Source organism: Crinia signifera, chromosome 9 (assembly GCF_055691185.1).
Source record: "Crinia signifera chromosome 9, ASM5569118v1, whole genome shotgun sequence".
Taxonomy (NCBI): domain Eukaryota; kingdom Metazoa; phylum Chordata; class Amphibia; order Anura; family Myobatrachidae; genus Crinia; species Crinia signifera.
Window position 1 is genome coordinate 2041581 of NC_139225.1, and position 23473 is coordinate 2065053.

At 45.8% G+C, this 23473-nt stretch overlaps 1 protein-coding gene across 2 annotated transcripts in view; it reads left to right on the plus strand.

Annotated features, from left to right (window-relative positions):
• The window catches only part of QRFP (pyroglutamylated RFamide peptide), a 40848-nt gene extending 18912 nt beyond the window's left edge, over window positions 1-21936 (plus strand). The window contains exons 1-2 of one of the 2 annotated variants that reach the window (XM_083160871.1): window positions 2336-2541; window positions 21093-21936. In XM_083160871.1, the coding sequence (XP_083016997.1) occupies window positions 21093-21506 (414 nt within the window). In that variant the 5' untranslated portion in view covers window positions 2336-2541 and the 3' untranslated portion in view covers window positions 21507-21936. Of the gene's footprint in view, window positions 1-2335; window positions 2542-21092 lie in introns of those variants that run through there. The other variant, XM_083160870.1, reaches the window with a different exon arrangement.
• The last annotated feature ends 1537 nt before the right edge of the window (window positions 21937-23473 follow it).

Here is a 23473-nt window from a genome sequence, read left to right on the forward strand (position 1 = left end):
GAATTTTTCGCGGCCGCCGCTGGGACTCTGGAGAGGGGTAGGTTCACAGGCCGGTTTCACACACTCGGGCTCCTGCCGGACGGTGAAATCCCGCACGGCCAGGGAGCCGTGCCTCACACATTAGTTGTGAATAGACACTATTGTGTGCATTCACACGGGACGGCCACGGCCCGGCCGCACGGTTGCAGTCGGATCCCGCCACTGGAAGGGATGGCTGCCGGGCTGTGGCCATCCCTTCCATGATAAACTAGTGTGTGCTGCACGGCTTCCTGGCGGTACGGGTTTTCGCCGTCCGGCAGGAGCCGGAGTGTGTGAAACCAGCCTAAGAGCCCACCCCTCTCCCGAGTCCCAGCAGCGGCCACGAAAATTCTTGTTTTGGTGGCTGGAAGGGGGAAGGGGAATCAAGTGCCGGCCGCCCACAGCAATTGACTGCATGTGCCGCTGTCAACAAATATTTAACCTGTCTGGCAAACGTTATGCCCAGAGTAACAGCATGTAATCCTCACAGGTATTGAGCAGGTAATCCCCACTGGGTATGAACTCCCCCATGGGAACAAGTATGCACTCCCCCGTGGCAAGGAGCATGTAACCCCCTGGTAATGAGCATGTAACCCCCTGGCAAGAAGCATGTAAACCCCTGACAAGAAACATGTAAACCCCTGGCAAGGAGCATGATGTAACCCACTGGCATTGAACATGTAACCCACTGGCACTGAACATGTAACCCCTGGCACCCAGCAAGAAACCCCTGGTAATGAGCATGTAACCCCTGGCAATGAGCATGCAACCCCTGGCAAAGAGCATGTAGGTAAGTGTCACTTATGTGGCTAATATGTAATGGATATTACGGCATGTGGTATAATATAAAATGGGCATTATGGCATGTGGCCTAATGTGTAATGGGGATTATGGTGTGTGGCCTAATATGTAATGGGCATTACGGTGTGTGGCATAATGTCTACTCGGCATTACGGTGTGTAGCATAATGTGTAGTAGCTATCAGTTCAGAAGTGATACTGTCTGCGCTGGGGCAGCCATTAAATGGGACTTCTTGCCATCTATATGCCCACCATCCATCCCTGCTCCACATAACTACTATTGATTGAGGGGGTGGGAGGGCCCCCAGAAATATCAGTGTATGGGGCCCCAAGATTTCTGTTGCCGGCCCTGGGAGCAGTGCAGGGGGTGTGCGGTGGGCGGGACGTTGCACATGGGAAAGTGGGCAGGAGGAGGTGTGCCGGGGGTGGCCAGCTGACTGTCTGGGGCCGGAAGCCAGCAAATATAAGTCAGTCTCCACTGCACTGGATAAATCGAATGATATTTCTGGCTGCGGGCACATACAGGGGGATGTGTCTTCATGACACACCCCCTTGCATTGTTGTGAGGGGATACGGCGGTGGGAGGGGCAGAGATTCGGTGGGGCAGCAAGCTTCGCAGCTTACCAAATCAACCAGAATAAGGGCCAATATTACAAAGTTACATTATTATAAGAGTGTTCCATATGACAGGGACTCATTGAGTCCTCTAGGGTGAATTACATCTAGCCTAACAATCCCTTTGCTTCACGCAGTAATAATCGTTGGGTTCTAGCTCCAGCTTAAATTGCTCATTCAGCTCGGTCTATCATCCTGTATCATACTTGCTGTTAGGTGGTGTCTCTGGGCAGAATGACGCACTACAGGTTGTGCTGTTCCCGGAGCTTCAGGCATTATAGACGATCGGTGGACCTCCATCGCTTATTTAATGTTCTATCAGTTTTACACACGGGCAGAGTTACATATACACACGCACACACACACACACACACACACACCTAATGTGTGTATATGGTATATTCAGGTATATGGAATATAGCGTGTATTTCCTTATTCAGGTCCTGATAGGCCTGTGACGAACCGCGTAAACTTCCAATGTTCAGTACTTTGCCTCATCAGCCCTGGGAGGAAACACCGATGTGCAGTTCGTGGGGCGAGGAAGGACGCTGCTGTCATTAGGCCCCACCTCCGCTCCAGTCAGATGTAGCTATTCCTGGGTCCACTAAGATGCTAAAAACGTGTAAAATTTTATAATTTTAGCCCCTTCCGCACTCTAAAGCACCGCGATCATTGGCATTCATCTCTGCCGCCAATGAGCAGGGGGGCACAGTGAGGAAGTGGGAGACTTGCCCGCCATACCAGGAGTGTAGACAGCATGCTTTGTGCATCCACCAGGCCCACACACATGTGCAGTACTGGTCTGGAACATTGAACGCAGGATGGTATTAGACTGTCAGTGATTGACTGATGCCATTTGGGGGCACCATCATTGCAAGGCGGAGATTTCCTGGCTTCTTGGCAGCTCCTGCAGCCACCATCTTGAATGAGTCCGTGGGTCACGCAGCCGGCCGATGATGTCAGAGATGATCCTATACCGTATAGAATGATCTTAAGATGTCTTCCTGTGACCCAGCTCCGGCCACTAATAGGGATATCACTAAGCAGCAGCTATAGCGCCTCCAACCACATCTGAACCTGTTCCCTTGTTCTTATTTGCGGCAATAAGGTGTGTCTGTGAGTGTATATATCCACATACATCTATCTATATCTGGTCAGGAAATGTTAATGTTCAACAAGTAGAAAATGTGACGGTTTAAGTTTCAAATGTTAAACTATTTATCTATTTTCTGTCTACTTTTATTCCGCTTTGCCCCATGAGAACGTCTGAGGAGACATCGGGGCGAGGGGTTAATAATTCAGATCACTGTGGTTCAGTGCGTCCGAGGTTCTATCAGAGATTTATCGATGAGCAGCTTGCAGCATTATGCTAATGGTCTACAAGAGGAGAAGTCTGACTTATCAATGAGGAACAAGCTGAGCAGATAGGGAAGGTGGAAGAATGCAGCAAAGCTTGTGGACGTTCCTTTACTGTATATAACAATGATGCCATTGATTCCTCGAGAATAGGATGGCATTACAATGACACTAAGGGCCGGACTGGCCATCTGGCACTTCTGGCAAATGCCAGAGGGGCCGATGGCAAGGTGGGACGATTAGTCACTCCAAGGTGGAAGCACCACCTCCTGATCTCCAGGAGAGAGACGGGCATCACATGCGGCTGTTCCCATCTCTCCTGCACGCCGTGATCAGCAGCGCACGCATGTCCGACGTGTGCACAAACGCCAGACCCGGTCCGTCCCTGGTTCCACCTAACCACTTCTATACTTGTAGAGCCCATGCCATTGACAATATAACAGTGGGATTATAAAGAGGTCCTAGACCTCCGAATATACTGTCCATGTAGAGTGCCAATAAGCGGCCTGCTGTATAAACTGTATTACGTGACTGTAGCCTTCGCCTTAACAATGGACACTGATGAGGAGAACTTTACATTTCGTTATGAATTTTTTTCCCCAAACTCACTTTCACCCCAGTAGAGGCTCATTCTCATTCAATCGACGAGGTGCAGCAACGTTCAAACCCCAGAAAATTATGATTTTTGTGCAGACCCCGCAGCGAGCGACTTTCCTTTGCCGGGATGCACCCTGCCTGATTGACAGGAAGGGGGTGTTCCGGATTGGATGGGCAGGGGGCGTTCCAGGTTGGACACAAATAGAAACACTGGGCGTGTCCCAAGGAACGCAGCCCTCCCCTGCCTGCTTGGGGCGTGCGGCTGACATCACATGACATCAGTTCGGACGTCAGCCTGCAGCAGATACGTTAGTTCTGTCTTATCTGTCTGCTGCGACGGAGAACCACCACCAAATGATTTCTCCTCTGTGCGGGCACATGTCTCTCAGCATAGCGAAGGGTTCCAGCCGGTGGGATTGGCGTGCATTCGCCGGGGCGTTGTTACCCTGCTCGCTAGGCTGCGAATATACGCAGCCTAGCAAGCAGGTCTAAATCGGACCCCAAGCCCAGAATGCAGATCGCCTTTGCCTTGTAGAAGCCTATGAGATCTATGGTGGCTCCCTGCTGTGCTGTGAGGGACCCAATCAGAACCCTCCCCACAGCACGCGTCACTAGGCGCAGGCACAGATAGGACACTGGGTTCTATACCCGGAATCCAATCATTGCAAAGGACGGTTCTTACCGCAAGAGCCGTTAATTGCCGAAATCTTGGTGCATCCAGCGTTACTAGACACCGGTAATAATATATATATATATAATAACTGGAACGTAGTGTGACGGATATTCATGATTAATTCACTGAAACACGGATCTTAAAGTAGACTCCATGATTTAATGTGTTCTGTGCGGAAAAGGTTTCGTGGTGCTGGGTTACCATACAGAAAATTGGCGCTGACCTAGTAAATTATAGTTATTATTTAGAACCTGTTAGATGTCATAAATGAGAAAATACAGAAGTCTGCTAGAGACCAAATGGTTCAGGGCTGAAAGGGGGTAATTTATAAGGCAGGAACCACAATCCTGGCTAATGTGCTTTACACAGCATCCAAATAACTTCTAATGTTAAGTTTCCTCTCAGTGCGCCTTATTCTGATCGGTGCGGCCGGATCCGAATATGCGGCCAGGACCATGGGTGCGAAACCCCGCCTTCCATACGGATCGCCAACTCCGTCCGTACGCGGTAAGAAGCTGGCCGAACGGACCGCACGTGTATTTCTCATGAATACATCTCCTCCATCTCAGGGAACCTCCCCCATCATTCGATGGTCGCAGACCATCGAATGCAGGACCGAGTGGTCCACCAGCTCCCGCAACCTCAGACCACACGGACATTTTTCCGTGCAAAAGCAGGGATCTGGGCGGGCAGCTGACATCCGGCGATGTCATATGTCCGCCCCCTACACGTGCGTCACGGCCGCATTACCATACGTACGCCCAGCGTTTGCATGGGAACGCCCATAAAAACGCAGGGCGTATGCATATGGTAATGTGCCCAAATAGCCCTTCACGCCCCTCTCCACCCGCTGTTCGGAGTGTTCACATTTCATGCGGGATTTGGCCGTACGCCCCGCTCGCACATGTGCAGACGCAAAACATTGGCGGCACGAACGCACGCGGATATTACCGCACCAACCAGAATAAGGGCCAGTGTGAGGTTCAGAACCGGTTACATAGCGTTGCTGGCGTATTCTAGAACCGGTTACATAGCGTTGCTGGCGTATTCTAGAACCGGTTACATAGCGTTGCTGGCGTAGTCTAGAACCGGTCACATAGCGTTGCTGGCGTATTCTAGAACCGGTCACATAGCGTTGCTGGCATATTCTAGAACCGGTCACATAGCGTTGCTGGCATATTCTAGAACCGGTCACATAGCGTTGCTGGCGTATTCTAGAACCGGTTACATAGCGTTGCTGGCGTATTCTAGAACCGGTCACATAGTGTTGCTGGCGTATTCTAAAACTGGTCACATAGAGTTGCTGGTGTATTCTAGAAACGGTTACATAGCGTTGCTGGCGTATTCTAGAACCGGTTACATAGCGTTGCTGGCGTAGTCTAGAACCGGTCACATAGCGTTGCTGGTGTATTCTAGAACCGGTCACATGGCGTTGCTGGCGTATTGTAGAACCGGTCACATAGCGTTGCTGGCGTATTCTAGAACCGGTTACATAGCGTTGCTGGCGTATTCTAGAACCGGTCACATAGCGTTGCTGGCGTATTCTAGAACCGGTCACATAGCGTTACTGGCGTATTCTAGAACCGGTTACATAGCGTTGCTGGCATAGTCTAGAACCGGTCACATAGCATTGCTGGCGTAGTCTAGCACAATAATGCTGGGTACACAATGGACGACACCGCAAACGATACAATGTCACTGATGATTTCCCTGGAACTCCTGGACAAATGTCTTATGGACCTTATTCCGTCCGCGTACGTTCGCCCAGGGCCAATGTTTTCTCTTTGCGCATTTCTGCACATGTGCTTGTGCTGGGTGCGTGCGGCCACGGCGTACAAACTATTCGCTGGATGCACGCACCCATCCTTGCGAGCAGAGGGCAGGGGGATGGCACATTAGGATATGGGCAGTGCCAGATTAAGGTCTAAATGGGCCTGGAGCTGAAAATGATCAAGGGCCTATTATGGTCAATAATAGGGGTTGTGGCCAGCGCCTAATAATGTGGGGGGCGTGACCAGTGTTCTGGTTGGGTGGTCTGCTCATGGGTGTGGCTCTATTTGTGTAAATATTTTCAACTAATATAGGTGTGTGTGCTGGAAAAGGCAGGGGGCTGGCATAGGAAAAATGCAAAGGGTTTTGTATAGGGTGGAAAAGGGAAATGAGGTTGGCATATGCAAGGGTCTGGCACAGAAAAATGGAAAATAGAATATACCTACCTTCCAGTGGCAGCTGCAGACTTTGGGCTTCAGTGCCAACGATGTATTGTCAGAACCCATGACCTCAGTGCTGTGAGGCAGTAATGCTAACCATTACACCGTCCGTACTGCCCCATATATATAACACATGGTGGGGATAGAACCCATGACCTCAGCTCTGTGAGGCAGTAATGTAACTATTACACCATCCGTACTGCCCCGTATATATAACACATGGTGGGGATAAAACCCATGACCTCAGTGCTGTGAGGCAGTAATGCTAACCATTACACCGTCTGTACTGCCCCGTATATATAACACATGGTGGGGATAGAACCCATGACCTCAGTGCTGTGAGGCAGTAATGTAACCATTACACCGTCCGTACTGCCCCGTATATATAACACATGGTGGGGATAGAACCCATGACCTCAGTGCTGTGAGGCAGTAATGTAACCATTACACCGTCCGTGCTGCCCCGTATATATAATACATGGTGGGGATAGAACCCATGACCTCAGTGCTGTGACGCAGTAATGCTAACCATTAAACAATCCGTGCTGCCCCGTTATATATAACACATGGTGGGGATAGAACCCATGACCTCAGCGCTGTGAGGCAGTAATGCTAACCATTACACCATTCGTACTGCCCTGTATATATAACACATGGTGGGGATAGAATCCATGACCTCAGCGCTGTGAGGCAGTAATGCTAACCATTACACCGTCCGTGCTGCCCCGTATATATAACACATGGTGGGAATAGAACCCATGACCTCAGCGCTGTGAGGCAGTAATGCTAACCATTACACCGTCCGTACTGCCCTGTATATATAACACATGGTGGGAATAGAACCCATGACCTCAGCGCTGTGAGGCAGTAATGCTAACCATTACACCATCTGTGCTGCCCTGTATATATATATAACACATGGTGGGAATAGAACCCATGACCTCAGCGCTGTGAGGCAGTAATGCTAACCATTACACCATCCGTGCTGCCCCGTATATATAACACATGGTGGGGATAGAACCCATGACCTCAGCGCTGTGAGGCAGTAATGCTAACCATTACACTATCCGTGCTGCCCCGTATATATAACACATGGTGGGGATAGAACCCATGACCTCAGCGCTGTGAGGCAGTAATGCTAACCATTACACCATCCGTACTGCCCCGTATATATAACACATGGTGGGGATAGAACCCATGACCTCAGCGCTGGTGGGGATAGAACCCATGACCTCAGCGCTGTGAGGCAGGAATGCTAACCATTACACCATCCGTACGGCCCTGTATATATATATATATAACACATGGTGGGGATAGAACCCATGACCTCAGCGCTGTGAGGCAGTAATGCTAACCATTACACAATCCGTGCTGCCCCGTATATATAACACATGGTGGGAATAGAACCCATGACCTCAGCGCTGTGAGGCAGTAATGCTAACCATTACACCGTCCGTACTGCCCTGTATATATAACACATGGTGGGAATAGAACCCATGACCTCAGCAGTAATGCTAACCATTACACCATCCGTACTGCCCTGTATATATATATATAACACATGGTGGGAATAGAACCCATGACCTCAGTGCTGTGAGGCAGTAATGCTAACCATTACACCATCCATGCTGCCCCGTATATATAACACATGGTGGGAATAGAACCCATGACCTCAGCGCTGTGAGGCAGTAATGCTAACCATTACACCATCCATACTGCCCCGTATATATAACACATGGTGGGGATAGAACCCATGACCTCAGCGCTGTGAGGCAGTAATGCTAACCATTACACCATCTGTACTGCCCCGTATATATAACACATGGTGGGGATAGAACCCATGACCTCAGTGCTGTGAGGCACTAATGCTAACCATTACACCATCCGTACTGCCCCGTATATATAACACATGGTGGGAATAGAACCCATGACCTCAGCGCTGTGAGGCAGTAATGCTAACCATTACACTGTCCATAATACCCATATCGTTTAAAATATTGTCTAGTGTGTACGCACTTTAACACAGGTTTTTATTTTCACATTACAGAACCTGCTTCCACACAAGCAATTTCTTTTCAGAGAGTGATTGATTATATTGAGTAATATATGACAGTTATTGTTCCTTGCGGTTTAGAAATATGATTCAGGTTTTGACTGTATGATAACAAGGAAGAAATCTATTTGAAGCATATATATGTGTGTTTGGGACACTGCGATTTTCTTTGAATTGTTTATAGGTCACTTGAATGTGCTCATTAATGTATATAGGTTACAAGATTGAGTTTTCTAGATTGTATAGACGTTACCAGAAAGCGCTCTGTATTGTAGAAGGCCACAGGAATGCTCAAATGCTCTCTGTATTACAGAGGCCACCATAATAGTGTATACAGTAGGTCAGTATAGATATAACCAGAATTATCTCTATATTGTTTTGAATTCAACAGATTGCTCTAGGGATGACTATTGGCCATCAATGATTCACAATTAGGGATTGGCGGGATCCCGAGATTTCGCCCCAAAATGCTGGGGTTTTGGGATTAGACTGTGCACATGCATTCTCTCAGATGCTGCCTGGCTGCTCCCAACACCCGTCCTGCTACTCTGCGCAGCGTGACGGTCAGAGATCACACTGCACAGGCCGAACAGCCGTCCCCAAAAGCCCATCCCTTACACATATACCTGCTGTACCCTGATGGCAGTCCAGTATGTGTGTCTTGGTGATGTGCGGTGTTCATTGTAGCGCCAGTCAGTGTTGGTTGTTTCAGTGCCATCACCCACTCAGCTTGTACCCCACTTAGGGGTACATTTACTATAGCTTCTACAAATCAAAAAGAGGTGATGTTGCCCATATTCAATCCCCAGCGCTATTTCCGACAGCATTGAATAGGGACAGAACGGACCCAACTTTAAAACCTGTCTGGTCCATTTTGCTGAAAGTGGCCGTGCATTGTCCAGTTCACGAACGGATCTCCACAATCCACGGCCGTTTCCACCGACACACTCCCTTTCTGCAGCTAAACAGGCGGAACGTTGAATTCTGCCTGCCGATAAACTGGGGAGCGGACAGAAAGCGGGGCAGGGTTCCGACAGTCAGAACCCGGGATTAAACAGCCCCCTATGTCTATCATTTTCTAGGATGCAACAGGGAAATTATAGATCAAATCTAATTGGCATCACCACCTCTTTTCATTTTTTAGAAGCTTTAGAAAATGTACCCCTTAAAGTCAACCCGTCATTGTCCGACACAAAATGACCATCTGTACATGAAAGGGGGTTTCCTGGCATATAACAACAAGGCATTACGGGTTTACGAGAACAGTAACACAGACACTAAGCAAATCGGTGTACAATAGGACATGAATAAAGAATGCGTCATTAGTTATGGCGCAAATCATCAGGCCATCAGGAACTCCGTATACTGCAAGTATAAGAACTCCGCATAGAACAATACTGCAAGTTTAAGAACTCCGCATAGAACAATACTGCAAGTTTAAGAACTCCGCATAGAACAATACTGCAAGTATAAGAACTCCGCATAGAACAATACTGCAAGTATAAGAACTCCGCATAGAACAATACTGCAAGTATAAGAACTCCGTACAGAACAATACTGCAAGTATAAGAACTCCGTACAGAACAATACTGCAATTATAAGAACTCTGTATAGAACAATACTGCAAGTATAAGAACTCCGTACAGAACAATACTGCAAGTATAAGAACTCTAACAGAACAATACTGCAAGTATAAGAACTCCGTACAGAACAATACTGCAAGTACTCCGCATAGAACAATACTGCAAGTACTCCGCATAGAACAATACTGCAAGTATAAGAACTCCGTACAGAACAATACTGCAAGTATAAGAACTCCGTACAGAACAATACTGCAAGTATAAGAACTCCGTACAGAACAATACTGCAATTATAAGAACTCTGTATAGAACAATACTGCAAGTATAAGAACTCCGTACAGAACAATACTGCAAGTATAAGAACTCTAACAGAACAATACTGCAAGTATAAGAACTCCGTACAGAACAATACTGCAAGTACTCCGCATAGAACAATACTGCAAGTACTCCGCATAGAACAATACTGCAAGTATAAGAACTCCGTACAGAACAATACTGCAAGTATAAGAACTCCGTACAGAACAATACTGCAAGTATAAGAACTCCGTACAGAACAATACTGCAAGTATAAGAACTCCGTATAGAACAATACTGCAAGTATAAGAACTCCGTACAGAACAATACTGCAAGTATAAGAACTCCGTACAGAACAATACTGTAATTATAAGAACTCCGTATAGAACAATACTGCAAGTATAAGAACTCCGTATAGAACAATACTGCAAGTACTCCGCATAGAACAATACTGCAAGTACTCCGCATAGAACAATACTGCAAGTATAAGAACTCCGTACAGAACAATACTGCAAGTATAAGAACTCCGTACAGAACAATACTGCAAGTATAAGAACTCCGTACAGAACAATACTGCAATTATAAGAACTCTGTATAGAACAATACTGCAAGTATAAGAACTCCGTACAGAACAATACTGCAAGTATAAGAACTCTAACAGAACAATACTGCAAGTATAAGAACTCCGTACAGAACAATACTGCAAGTACTCCGCATAGAACAATACTGCAAGTACTCCGCATAGAACAATACTGCAAGTATAAGAACTCCGTACAGAACAATACTGCAAGTATAAGAACTCCGTACAGAACAATACTGCAAGTATAAGAACTCCGTACAGAACAATACTGCAAGTATAAGAACTCCGTATAGAACAATACTGCAAGTATAAGAACTCCGTACAGAACAATACTGCAAGTATAAGAACTCCGTACAGAACAATACTGTAATTATAAGAACTCCGTATAGAACAATACTGCAAGTATAAGAACTCCGTATAGAACAATACAGCAAGTATAAGAACTCCGCACAGAACAATACTGCAAGTATAAGAACTCCGTATAGAACAATACTGCAAGTTTAAGAACTCCGCATAGAACAATACTGCAAGTTTAAGAACTCCGCATAGAACAATACTGCAAGTATAAGAACTCCGCATAGAACAATACTGCAAGTATAAGAACTCCGTACAGAACAATACTGTAATTATAAGAACTCCGTATAGAACAATACTGCAAGTATAAGAACTCCGTATAGAACAATACAGCAAGTATAAGAACTCCGCATAGAACAATACTGCAAGTTTAAGAACTCCGCATAGAACAATACTGCAAGTTTAAGAACTCCGCATAGAACAATACTGCAAGTATAAGAACTCCGCATAGAACAATACTGCAAGTATAAGAACTCCGTACAGAACAATACTGTAATTATAAGAACTCCGTATAGAACAATACTGCAAGTATAAGAACTCCGTATAGAACAATACAGCAAGTATAAGAACTCCGCACAGAACAATACTGCAAGTATAAGAACTCCGTATAGAACAATACTGCAAGTATAAGAACTCCACATAGAACAATACTGCAAGTATAAGAACTCAGCATAGAACAATACTGCAAGTATAAGAACTCCGTACAGAACAATACTGCAAGTATAAGAACTCCGCATAGAACAATACTGCAAGTATAAGAACTCCGTACAGAACAATACTGCAAGTATAAGAACTCCGTATAGAACAATATTGCAAGTATAAGAACTCACTTTGTGAGGTTATTAAAATAACGATAAAGGCTACAAAGTTTGAAAATTCAAAAAGGAAAAAAAATTGGCCAAAATATATTAAACGTTTGGCCTCACTCGTCCAATCAGAAAACATAAATGAAAGGCAACGCTCACAGGACAAATGTCCCTCAGACCGCATCTGGCTTCATCGGCAGTGTGGCAGATTTTACTGAGCTACAATGGGCTACTGCCATCTCAGAATGGCGGTATCCCAGAACCCAAAGCGATGCTGCCTGATGATGATTAGGGATGCCAATCCCGGGACATTATTCAATCCCGGGATTGAAAAATGCTCAATCCCGGGTTTGGCCTCCCTGTCCTGTCACGTCACTTACTGCGGCAGTGATGACAGGCAGCAGCAGGACCGTTTGACTATCTCCAGTGGGTGGGTGGCTGGGGGCGGCACAGCGGGCGTCTGTCCGGGTTTGGGACAGTGTGCTGTGCTCTGTGCTGACAGGCATAGTAGCAGCCAGGCTGCGTAGTGTGACGTGATGTTAAGGGTCACGCTGTGCAGCCTGGGTGCCGCCATGCCTGTCAGTACAGAACACTGGCCCGACTCCCAAACAGTGGCACCGGGGGTAAGGAGCAGTCAGCCGGGCAGAATTTTAGCCATATTCTATGGTGCTCAGTGCTGCCCGGCTTTAAACAAAAAGTGAATATTTGCATGGGGGCATTAATCCCGGGATTAGGAGCTTTAATCCGGGATTCAAATCCCGACAATTTTAGACCAAAATCCCAGGATCCTGCCGATCCCAGGATTGGCCTCACTAATGATGATAAATCGGCCAGCTTTGCATTCTCCATAGTAACCTATGCGGGATGCGGCCGGCCGCGGTGCAGAAGGGATCACAGCAGGGATCGGAGATTCCTGCTACGGACCCTCCTGATTCATGCAGGTGATACTTAATATTTACGGCTAACCCCAGAAAATTGGTGTTTTCAGGGATTTAGCCGCAAATATTAAATGATAAATGGGCCCCTAGATGTGTTTAAGCACTTTCGCTCAGCTTTTTCCCCGTGTGTACGTGGCTTCATAAATCATATTCAAACTATAACTCTGATCAGCAGTGGTTAAGGCACCAACAGAAGACAGAGGAGGATTCTGGGAGCTGCCCATCACTGCAGCACCCAGTAAGCTATCAGTGCCTGACTACAGCGGTGTACCGGGCCAGACAGGTAGATTCATTACAAATAGTCCCAGCAGCCTATGAGCGCTTTGTCAGTAAGAGAAGATCAAATTAGGTTATTAAATTACTATGAGTCATGCTTAATAAAAGCACTCTTCCACCCCTTGGTTTCATGACATCCATAATTGTCATCAATTTGTTTCATGCTTCTGTTTATGCGAGAGTTTATAGCTTTCTATGTGGAGGGGCCGAGGGGACGCTGGCGCTCGCTTATTCCGCTTTAGCGTAAACATAATTAATTTATTGGTTGACTATGACAGCAGCGTTCCTGGAGCGCTGAGACTACTGATCAGGAGACAAGAAACAATTATTGTAATATGGATGAGTAAGTGAGAATCGCAGACATTCTGCTCTTACAAAATCTATTTTACTGGCTTATTTTTGTTGTGTCTTCACTTCTTCTGTTTCTTTGCAGAGCTCACTTCTTTCTCTGCATAAGAGACTTTGTCAGTGTTTACCTGCGCTGCCATATCCCCTGCCTATCTGCAGCGTTCCGGCAATGTCATGGCCCCCTACGGATGAATAATACATTTCATTTCTCTCAGTTCAGGACGGTTGCCCAGAAATGCGATTGTTCCGCTCTGCATTATTTGAAACAATTTATGCTGAGTCGTAGAAAATAAAAACTAAAGGACACGATGTATCAATCCCCTGCGCCCTCAGAGCAGATAAAACAGCTTGGCGAGTACTTTATGAAATTAGCATGGTATAGAGTCAGGCTCCAACACATATTCCTCTCTGATCTATGGAAATGCTAGAGAGTCTTGGGTCAGGTGACCTCTGGTGAAAAGCAGGTGGCTCTCTGGGGGTAGAGCGTGCGGTAATAACAGGAGTTCAGCTGTGGAAAGCATGTTGCGTCCAAGATAATGCCTATGCCTAGCGGTCACGTTGCCTGGGGAAATGTCACACTTCCTGACCTGTACACAGATGTTTGTAGTAGTTTGTTGCAAGATATTGTACAGAAATGAAAAGATGGCATGCCCCCCCCCCCCCATTTAGCCAGGATCATATAGATGCTGGAGAACTGACCCTGCTGTCTATAGATGGCTGGGGTAGATCACACTCTCCAACTTTAAGTCAGCCAAATCAGCACTGGGGAGGGGACAGCGGTGTGGCACAGCATATGGTTGCATGCCGGTGTGAAGACGTGAAGGGGTAACGGGGGAGTGTCCCAAAATCATGTCATTGTGGACTTGCCCCTGCTGCACAGAGCAGAGGTTACCAGTATTATGGGGCAAGAGGAATGGCCCTGAAGTGATTCAGAGCAAGTCACGGCACCCAACCAGGGTGGGGGGTATATGTGTGGGAATAGAGGGTGCCAACCATCCAGGAGACTTGTCAACTCTTCTGCGGAGAAGGTCAAATATGGGTAAATTTATGCAAGAAGAAGAAAATAGCTGCGCTTGAAGGAAATAAACAAATTGTCACACAGCGTGCTGGAAATGATTATTTTTATAGAATATAGTTAATAAATTTAATACAACACTTCATACAATAAAAATAATAAGAAACCTTAAAACAATTCATATGAATGGATACTGGGATAAGGCACCATAAAATGTTCCTCTTAATAGGATCCTGTTCCAAATGTACGGACTATATGCACCAATATATTGGAGAGTTCATTGAACCACTCACGATTGTGGGGAAAAGTCCTGCGCTGAATTGCAGATGGGTGGGTAACCCCCTGCAGTGGTGCCGGTGGCTCGGTGTCCTTTATAAGCACATGGCTGTTGCTGATGGTGGGTGAAGTCCTGGTTCAGGAATCCAAATGAGTAATCCAAAGATTAGAGGAATAATGTTGAGGCGTCTTGTGCAGATGCGTTCCGCTGGGGGATTCCGAGCATTTTCATAGGTATTCAAAGACACCTTTACATTTTATTCATGTAAATGCCTTTTACACTTGCCTAGCCACCCGTAGCGGCCTGGTGACTCTTGAAAATCGGTTGGCCCTCCCGGCCCTTGGAGGGTTTTGTAAGTCTTCCACCCATGACCTAGATGCCAGCTTTGTCAGTAAAGTGGGCAGTCCTGGCGGCCAATGACAATGCTGGTAATGTTGGCATTATATAAGTGCTTTCTTCTTTTAAATTGTTAAAGACAGTTTGTATATATGTAGGTGCTATTGGGTTTATTTACTAAGATAGGATGTTGCTATGGGCAACCAATCAGAAACTATTACTTATTTATGTAGCACCTTCTAGAAGATCATAGATAAAGTCTGATTGGTTTCCCATAGCAACATTGTTATCTTCAATAGAATTCCCAATCTTCGTTAATAACCCCTTATATACTGTATATATATACTGTATATATATATATATATATATATATATATATATATATATATATATATATATATATATATATATAGAATAAAGAAACGGCGTCACTCCAGAGGACTTAGTAGAAAATAGTAATCTTTTATATACGGAATATCATATGAGTAACATGTCAATTCAAGGGTCGACGTTTCAATGCTAAGACAGCATTTTCATCAAGACATGACATGCAATGTTGTATTGCATGTCATGTCTTGATGAAAATGCTGTCTTAGCATTGAAACGTCGACCCTTGAATTGACATGTTACTCATATGATATTCCGTATATAAAAGATTACTATTTTCTACTAAGTCCTCTGGAGTGACGCCGTTTCTTTATTCCATACCATCACGTTGGAAGGCACCCGGGGCATTTATCCCCTCATTCTGGGAGTGCCGGCTCGCACAGCTACATATATATATATATATATATATATATATTATAGATATAGATATAGATAGAGATAGAGAGAGAGAGAGAGAGAGAGAGAGAGAGAGAGAGAGAGAGAGAGAGAGAGGCAAGGAGGACCGCAACTCTCACTTATAATGGAGTAAGTTCCGGGGTGTTCAAAGGGGGTTGACGTGGATCACCACGTGCCCCTAATCTATTCCAGAGGATCCATCCCTTGTTGGGGGGGAATTTAACACTCGCCTTGATATAATGATAGGACAAAGTCACTGGTGTTGTGTAAAAATCACATAAGTTGTTTATTCCAATAGGGTAATTTCCATCATTGCCCCGACGTTTCGGTCCACAAACGGACCATTTTCAAGGAGCTTTTTAGATGGATCATCAGCGCATCAAATATCCTATACCTCAGCCCTGGAGGATCTGGAAACAGCTGTTATATATATATATATATATATATATATATATATATATATATATATATATATATATATATATATATATCTGGTCATATCTGAACTACATCCCTCCTACTTACTTAATATCTTGTTGTCTCTTTAATTCCGTTTTATCCTTTTATTGGTTTTAGGATGATTTATTTCCCCTAGATTATTTTATTCTCACATTTAGTTCTAAAATGAGACAAAAAAAAATCATCCTTTGTGCATTAACTTTTTATTTTGTAAATTATTAAGAAGAGAAATGCACTTACAGATTTCACAGAACAAAATAAAACACATGAAAAAATCGTTTTTTTTAAACGTTTCATTAAATTGCAGAGATTTTCAGCACTATAAGGAATTTACGTGAGTAAAACGGCGCTTCGTTTACTTAGCATGGAGCCCTGCGTCAGAAGCACCCTTGGCATTTTTCTCTATGCATGTCTCTTCTATTGATTGATGAGAATTCTCATGGTGCTGGTTGATCCCTGAAGCAAACCACTTGGCTCGTTCTGTCAGAGACTCACCACCACTGGCCAGGCCACCTGACCCTGAGAGAATGGTTCTTAAGGGACAAATCGTAAGTCAGTAGGCTGGAGAGGGGAGAATCTTGAGGGATGAAGCTGAAGCCGATAAACAAGCAAACATAATACTCTTAAAATACTGGTACGGAAACAAAATTCTGACTTTGTTGTGCAAAGATTAGTAGGTGCGAGGGCCGTGCACAGCTCCATACAGGTCTCTTAACTGACAGGTCATTCTAGCCCCATACACACTAGGGGCTGCTGAGTGATCTCGTTCACAATACAGTCTAGTGTGGACAATCGTTAACGATGCGTGCTCCTGCCATGGTTAACTATGATTGATATCTACCGAACATGCAGGTCAATTTGGCAATACAGCCAAGTGACCTGCAGGTTTAGCACGCGCCCCCTGTGACATCACTGTATGATATCGGTGGCCGATATCTTTCAGTGTGGATGCACAATATCTGTTGCGGCCAATATGGTTATCTATATGGGCTTTGGTTATGTGCTAATTGCTTGGCAGAATGCGGAGTAGACATTGCCAACTGCAGTATTTCCAAGGCTTTGATGTGGCCTTGCTGGGAAAGCAATCCACTCCCACCTGAATGGTGGTATTACCTTTTATTCTGGAGAGATTGGGAATGAAATCTATTAAGACATAGGTCTGTCGCCTCTGTAGAATGGGAAAAAGTTCAGACCACAGGATTTGTAGCACCCTGGTGCATGCCCAGGTAAGTGGCACTGGTCACCCTTCCCATATTGGTGGGAGCAGCACACAGCCGGCATGAGGTCCGGCCAACACAGGGGGATTCCAGGCAGCGGCCTCCTGCTCTGGCTGTCTGCCTGTCTCAAGAGTTCTGGATGGTATAGCGGATCAGAGCTGTCTAGATTTGTCATGTTACTGTCGGCCACCCTTAGTTGAAACCATCTAGTTAGACGCCTAAAGATACTCAGCCAAGTCTAGATTGACCGCATCGGAAGTAAAGTTTTTTGGCACTGAATGTCACAGGGGTCACCATGGACACCGTATATGAGTGCAGTGTCTCCTCGCATGGCTTGATGCACTCGCTATGCGACGGGCACACTTATAATTGGTCAGTAAAGCATGAACCAAGTTGACCTGTTGCACCAAAAAACACCTTGAAAATCGAGAGTCGCTCTAATGATGGCGTCTGTCTTCTGTTTACTGTTTATCTGGACTTGGTTGACTATCTTTAGGCGTCTAACTAGACGGTTCCAATAACCTATCCAATCATAACATGGTTGATCTAGACATCGTAGATCCGTCAACTAGGTCTTCAGCGCCATTACTGCAGGGCAGCGTGGGGAAGTCTCCCTCTCCATATTTACCATGAAAAGGCTTTTATGGAGCATGTGATAGTCATCTCCATGTTGTGCCTTGCACCTTGGATTAACCCTCTGTTTACCAAAATCCTGATGGATGCTACACGTACAGTATCAAAGTTCTGAAATCTAATCCTAGCCTGTAGCTTGCCAGTCTGAATCCCCCCTTCCCCCACCATTTCCTTCATGCCCCAGTCTGACACCGCTGCAGTCTGGGTGTCTAATGCATCTCTGTACCTCTATATTTTCAGAAGCCTTATGTCCAGTCCTAACCTGTTCCTCGCAGGCTTCTGGCTTAATATCATTAGTTTCAGTCTAAGAATCATCACTTTGTGTCAGTAGTGTAAGACTGGATGAAGGGAGGTCCTATAGTTCGCCCTTCAGCTGCAATCTTAGTAACCTGTTTTTGGGTAGAAGCACAAACATTTGTTGCTTTAGTGGATACGAGGCGATTGGTCTAGCAGGACTACTATCTATAAATGGTCAATGGGCGATGGGTGAGTATTAGACACGTCATGGTGAAGGTGGCATTGAACAACCTTTGACTAATACGAACACATATCAGAAACCCAATGTGTCTTATAGGTGACAAATGCTAATGTTATGGCTCTTCCATTCAATACCCACTGACCTGATATTCAGAGCGAAGGCTAGTTCAATCTTATTCTCAGTGGAGGAAATTCTTCATGGCTTTGGAATCCATAAGGCCCATGGTGTCTTTGATGTAAGTCCTAAAAGGAAAGCACATTCCCCCCCTCTCTTTGTGGGGAGTTCTTTGGGGGGAAAAAAAGTAAAAAAAACGGTACTTGTTTCCTAGCACGGCGCCTACGATATTCAGTCATATGGCATCGTTTACATTGTATAACATTGCATGCCATCTGCCTGCATGCGATGCGATGCAATGCAATGCGATTTTAAAATTTTATAGGCACACTAATGGGCTTTTTCAATGTTAAATGATCCCCCTATACGATTTTTAATTGGATCAGCACCGTAATAGGTGCTTACTATGTTAAATGCACCCCCACGCCACACCCACTATCAACGCCAAGCCCGAAGCGTGGCGAGCGTAGTGGTACGCGTCCTCCGACCTTTTCATACCCCCACTATCCACGTCGGCGTGGAGTTGAATATACCTAGTGTGGTGAGCGCAGCGAGCCACCGAGCCCGAAGAGTGGCGAGCGGACGTGTATTACTTTACATGTATTCCGCATCCCTTCACGGGGCTCGCCACACTTTATAAAATCAACTCCACTCTGACGTGGATGGTGGGGGTATGAAAAGGTTAGAGGACGCATTCCGCTGTGCTCGCCACGCTTCGGGTTGGCATTGATAGTGGGGGTGTTTTTAACAGTGTAAGCACCCATTACGGTGCTTATACAATTAATAATCTTATAGGCGGGCCATTTAACATTGAAAGCATCCATTAGGGTGCTTATACAATTTTAAAATCGCATTGCATTGTATGCCATATACAATGGTATACGATTTTATAATGATATAACATCGGGGGCCATCGCGTCGCATCGCATACCATTGTAAGGCTTATGGTATACGATGCGATGAGCACCTTGCTAGGAAACAAGTACCAGAAATACTTCTTCATACAGTAGCTGCATACATTCCTTGATGCACTCAGCTTTGGATCTATGTGGGCACTGGGCTATTAATAGCATAAAAGGATACCTTTTGCACCTTTGTCATTTTGGAGGGACTTGGTGAGTAGCCATCTACAGTATTTCCACTGAGTGCAAATTACGATGAGTTCCTTCAGAGAACTGGGGTGGTCCAGGCAAATTTGCTCATCATTAATGGACTTCACCAATGGTCTGAAAGAATCCCTGCAGCGCCTCCTCACTCCAACCATTCTCTGCTGATAGATTCTGGAATGAAATTACATAATGGTCGATGGGACAGAGAACGTTTTTGGAAAAAAGTCAACAAATAGTCAAACAAATAAGCAGAGAATTGAAATCCCAAATTAAATGATAACATAAATGTGCAGTTCTTAAGGGGTGGACACACAGGGTGACTACATCAAAATCCCTTAGAAGGTTTGCCTGAATCACCCCGGGTATACACAGTGGGCGATAGCGATGCATGTCCGCGCAGCGTCACTATCGCCCGGCCAAATAGACAGTACAGGCAACTATATCCTTCCTACACTGTGTATTTGGCCGCAGCTCCCGGGGCTGGCAGGATTTAGTAAGCGGTCTCTCTGACGGCTTAACTACATCTTGATACACGGGCTCAGTAGAAATCGCCCGTGTGTACATGGCTTAAGTGTTCATTTTACACTGTTGTTTGCAACCTGAAGCTGGTATCACTTTGGATCATCACAGGAATAATATTTGCTCAGTTTTTCAAAGACAGAGGTTGAATTGGCAAGAGAAGTGGTCGAGAGAGTGAACAGTATTTGTTCTAAAGCCCCTTACACACTAGGCGATATTGTTCACAATTTAGCTCAGTGCAATTGCTAGATATTGCAGATCTAAAACACCATGGGCGGGATGTTTTTAAGGGAAAAATGCGGGGGGGGGGGGGGTTTGCCGCATTTTCAAATGTACGTAGACCCTGCTGCCGTGTCTTCGCAGCCTTGGATGGCGATACACTATAGAAGCATATGGACTTCTTAATGCCGACGCTGACAGTACTCCCGGACATACCTGCTCCTCCCCCTAGAAAACACAGCCAGAGGTCCTTCTGGCTTCAGGGGGGGAGGAGGAGGGACAAAGGGCTTTAACTTCCTGGCAAGAGAGAGCCTCCATCATATATGCGATCAACATCAGTGTGATGGTCCCAGAACTCCTTGGTGCCTTATAATGTACAGTAACAACTACATTATCCTATATCTAACGGCAACATGTTGTGTAATCTCTTTCTAGATGAGAGGAACATATGGGCTCTATCTCGTCCTCTTCCTTGTACTGGGATCCAGCCATGGCCTGCAGGACAGCATGGAGGAACTGGACCCTTGGGAGAGAAACCGCTTATGGAAACTATTGACTGGAGGTAACGAGAACATTTCTGGGTCTCTCTTACATCTTGGAGGCCCAAGAGATAAGAAGTCCACTGACCCAGCATCATTGTTCAGCGTGGCCAAGGAGTTGCAGGGATTTGGGAAGGAGAGAGCTGGTTTCAGGTTCAGATTTGGGAGGAGAGAAGAAGGGGATAAATTTCAAGACTTTGAACCACAAATTGAAAAGCGCGAAGACACGGCCCTTGGTTCACTGGCTGAAGAACTCAACGGATACAACAGAAAGAAAGGCGGCTTCAGCTTCCGATTCGGAAGGCGATAAGACTGAACAGAACGTACCCGCGTGTTAAGTGGAAATCTCTTTAATCATTTTATATCTCCTTCTCCCCTGAGTACCCAGAATAAGATTCATGGTCCTGGCTTCTCTGAGCTGGTGAAAGTGCTGTACAAATATAAGCTTGATTCTGTAGCACAATGCTAAACATAAAGGCAAACATTTATTTAATCTATTATCAAACAAGTCAATGACATTTCCTGCTAGGAAAGCAAGAATAACAAATCAATTTAATCTAAGACTCCTACAAACTCTGCTCTTTGTTTTCCAACTCTGTATTGCAAATTTTCGAACGTTTAAAGGGAAAAGTGCAACATTTTTTTATTTAATTCCTTTATAAACCTGTGTAAAGAGGAAAGAAAATGCAACGTCAGCCCTGAAATGTCCATTCTTATTAAAGTATCACTAGTCAAATCTGCTACACAGTCTGTAGAAATGTTTTTTTTTTTTTGGCATTCCATGCACAGCAGCCTTCGCTCAGACTGTATCGTTTTGTGTAGACACCTAAATTATGCTTATATCAACTCAGGTCTTGGGAGAAGAGATCAACTAAATATCACCAAACTAATCCTGATTTTATAGAATCGGTCACAAAAAAAAAAAAAAAAAAAAACGGTTCTAATATAATGCACTTTTAAATATGTAGAAGTGTTTGTTACAGTTAAAGTGTCAAATGGTCTTGAGATACATTGTTTCAGTCTCAGAAAACTCAACTTGGGGTGAGGTCTCCAGGCAGTCAAACCCCTCCCCCCCTAATGGTGGTGTGTGCGGCTATGCGGAGCATGTGGGTACATGGAGACACTAATGGTGGTGTGTGAGGCTATGCGGGGGCATATGGGGTACATGGGGAGACACTAATGGTGGTGTGTGGGGCTATGCGGGGACATGTGGGTACATGGAGAGACTAATGGTGGTGTGTGAGGCTACCTGGGGGCATGTGGGTACATGGAGACACTAATGGTGGTGTGTGAGGCTATGCGGGGGCATATGGGGTACATGGGGAGACACTAATGGTGGTGTGTGGGGCTATGCGGGGACATGTGGGTACATGGAGAGACTAATGGTGGTGTGTGAGGCTACGCGGGGGCATGTGGGTACATGGAGAGACTAATGGTGGTGTGTGAGGCTACGCGGGGGCATGTAGGGTACATGGAGACACTAATGGTGCTGTGTGAGGCTACGCGGGGACATGTGGGTACATGGAGAGACTAATGGTGGTGTGTGAGGCTACGCGGGGGCATGTGAGGTACATGGAGAGACTAATGGTGGTGTGTGAGGCTACGCGGGGGCATGTGGGTACATGGAGAGACGCTAATGCTGGTGTGTGAGGCTACGCGGGGGCATATGGGTACATGGAGACACCAATGGTGGTGTGTGAGGCTACATGGGGACATTTGGGGTACATGGAGACTAATGGTGGTGTGTGAGGCTACGTGGAGACATGTGGGGTACATGGAGACACTAATGGTGGTGTGTGAGGCTATGCGGGGACATGTGGGTACATGGAGACACTAATGGTGGTGTGTGAGGCTACGTGGGGGCATGTGGGTACATGGAGAGACTAATGGTGGTGTGTGAGGCTACGCGGGGGCATGTGGGGTACATGGAGAGACTAATGGTGGTGTGTGAGGCTATGCGGGGGCATGTGGGGTACATGGAGATACTAATGGTGGTGTGTGAGGCTACGTGGGGGCATGTGGGTACATGGAGAGACTAATGGTGGTGTGTGAGGCTACGCGGGGACATGCGGGTACATGGAGACACTAATGGTGGTGTGTGAGGCTACACGGGGGCATGTGGGGTACATGGAGAGACACTAATGGTGGTGTGTGAGGCTACGCGGGGGCATGTGGGTACATGGAGAGACTAATGGTGGTGTGTGAGGCTACGCGGGGGCATGTGGGGTACATGGAGAGACGCTAATGGTGGTGCGTGAGGCTACGCGGGGGCATGTG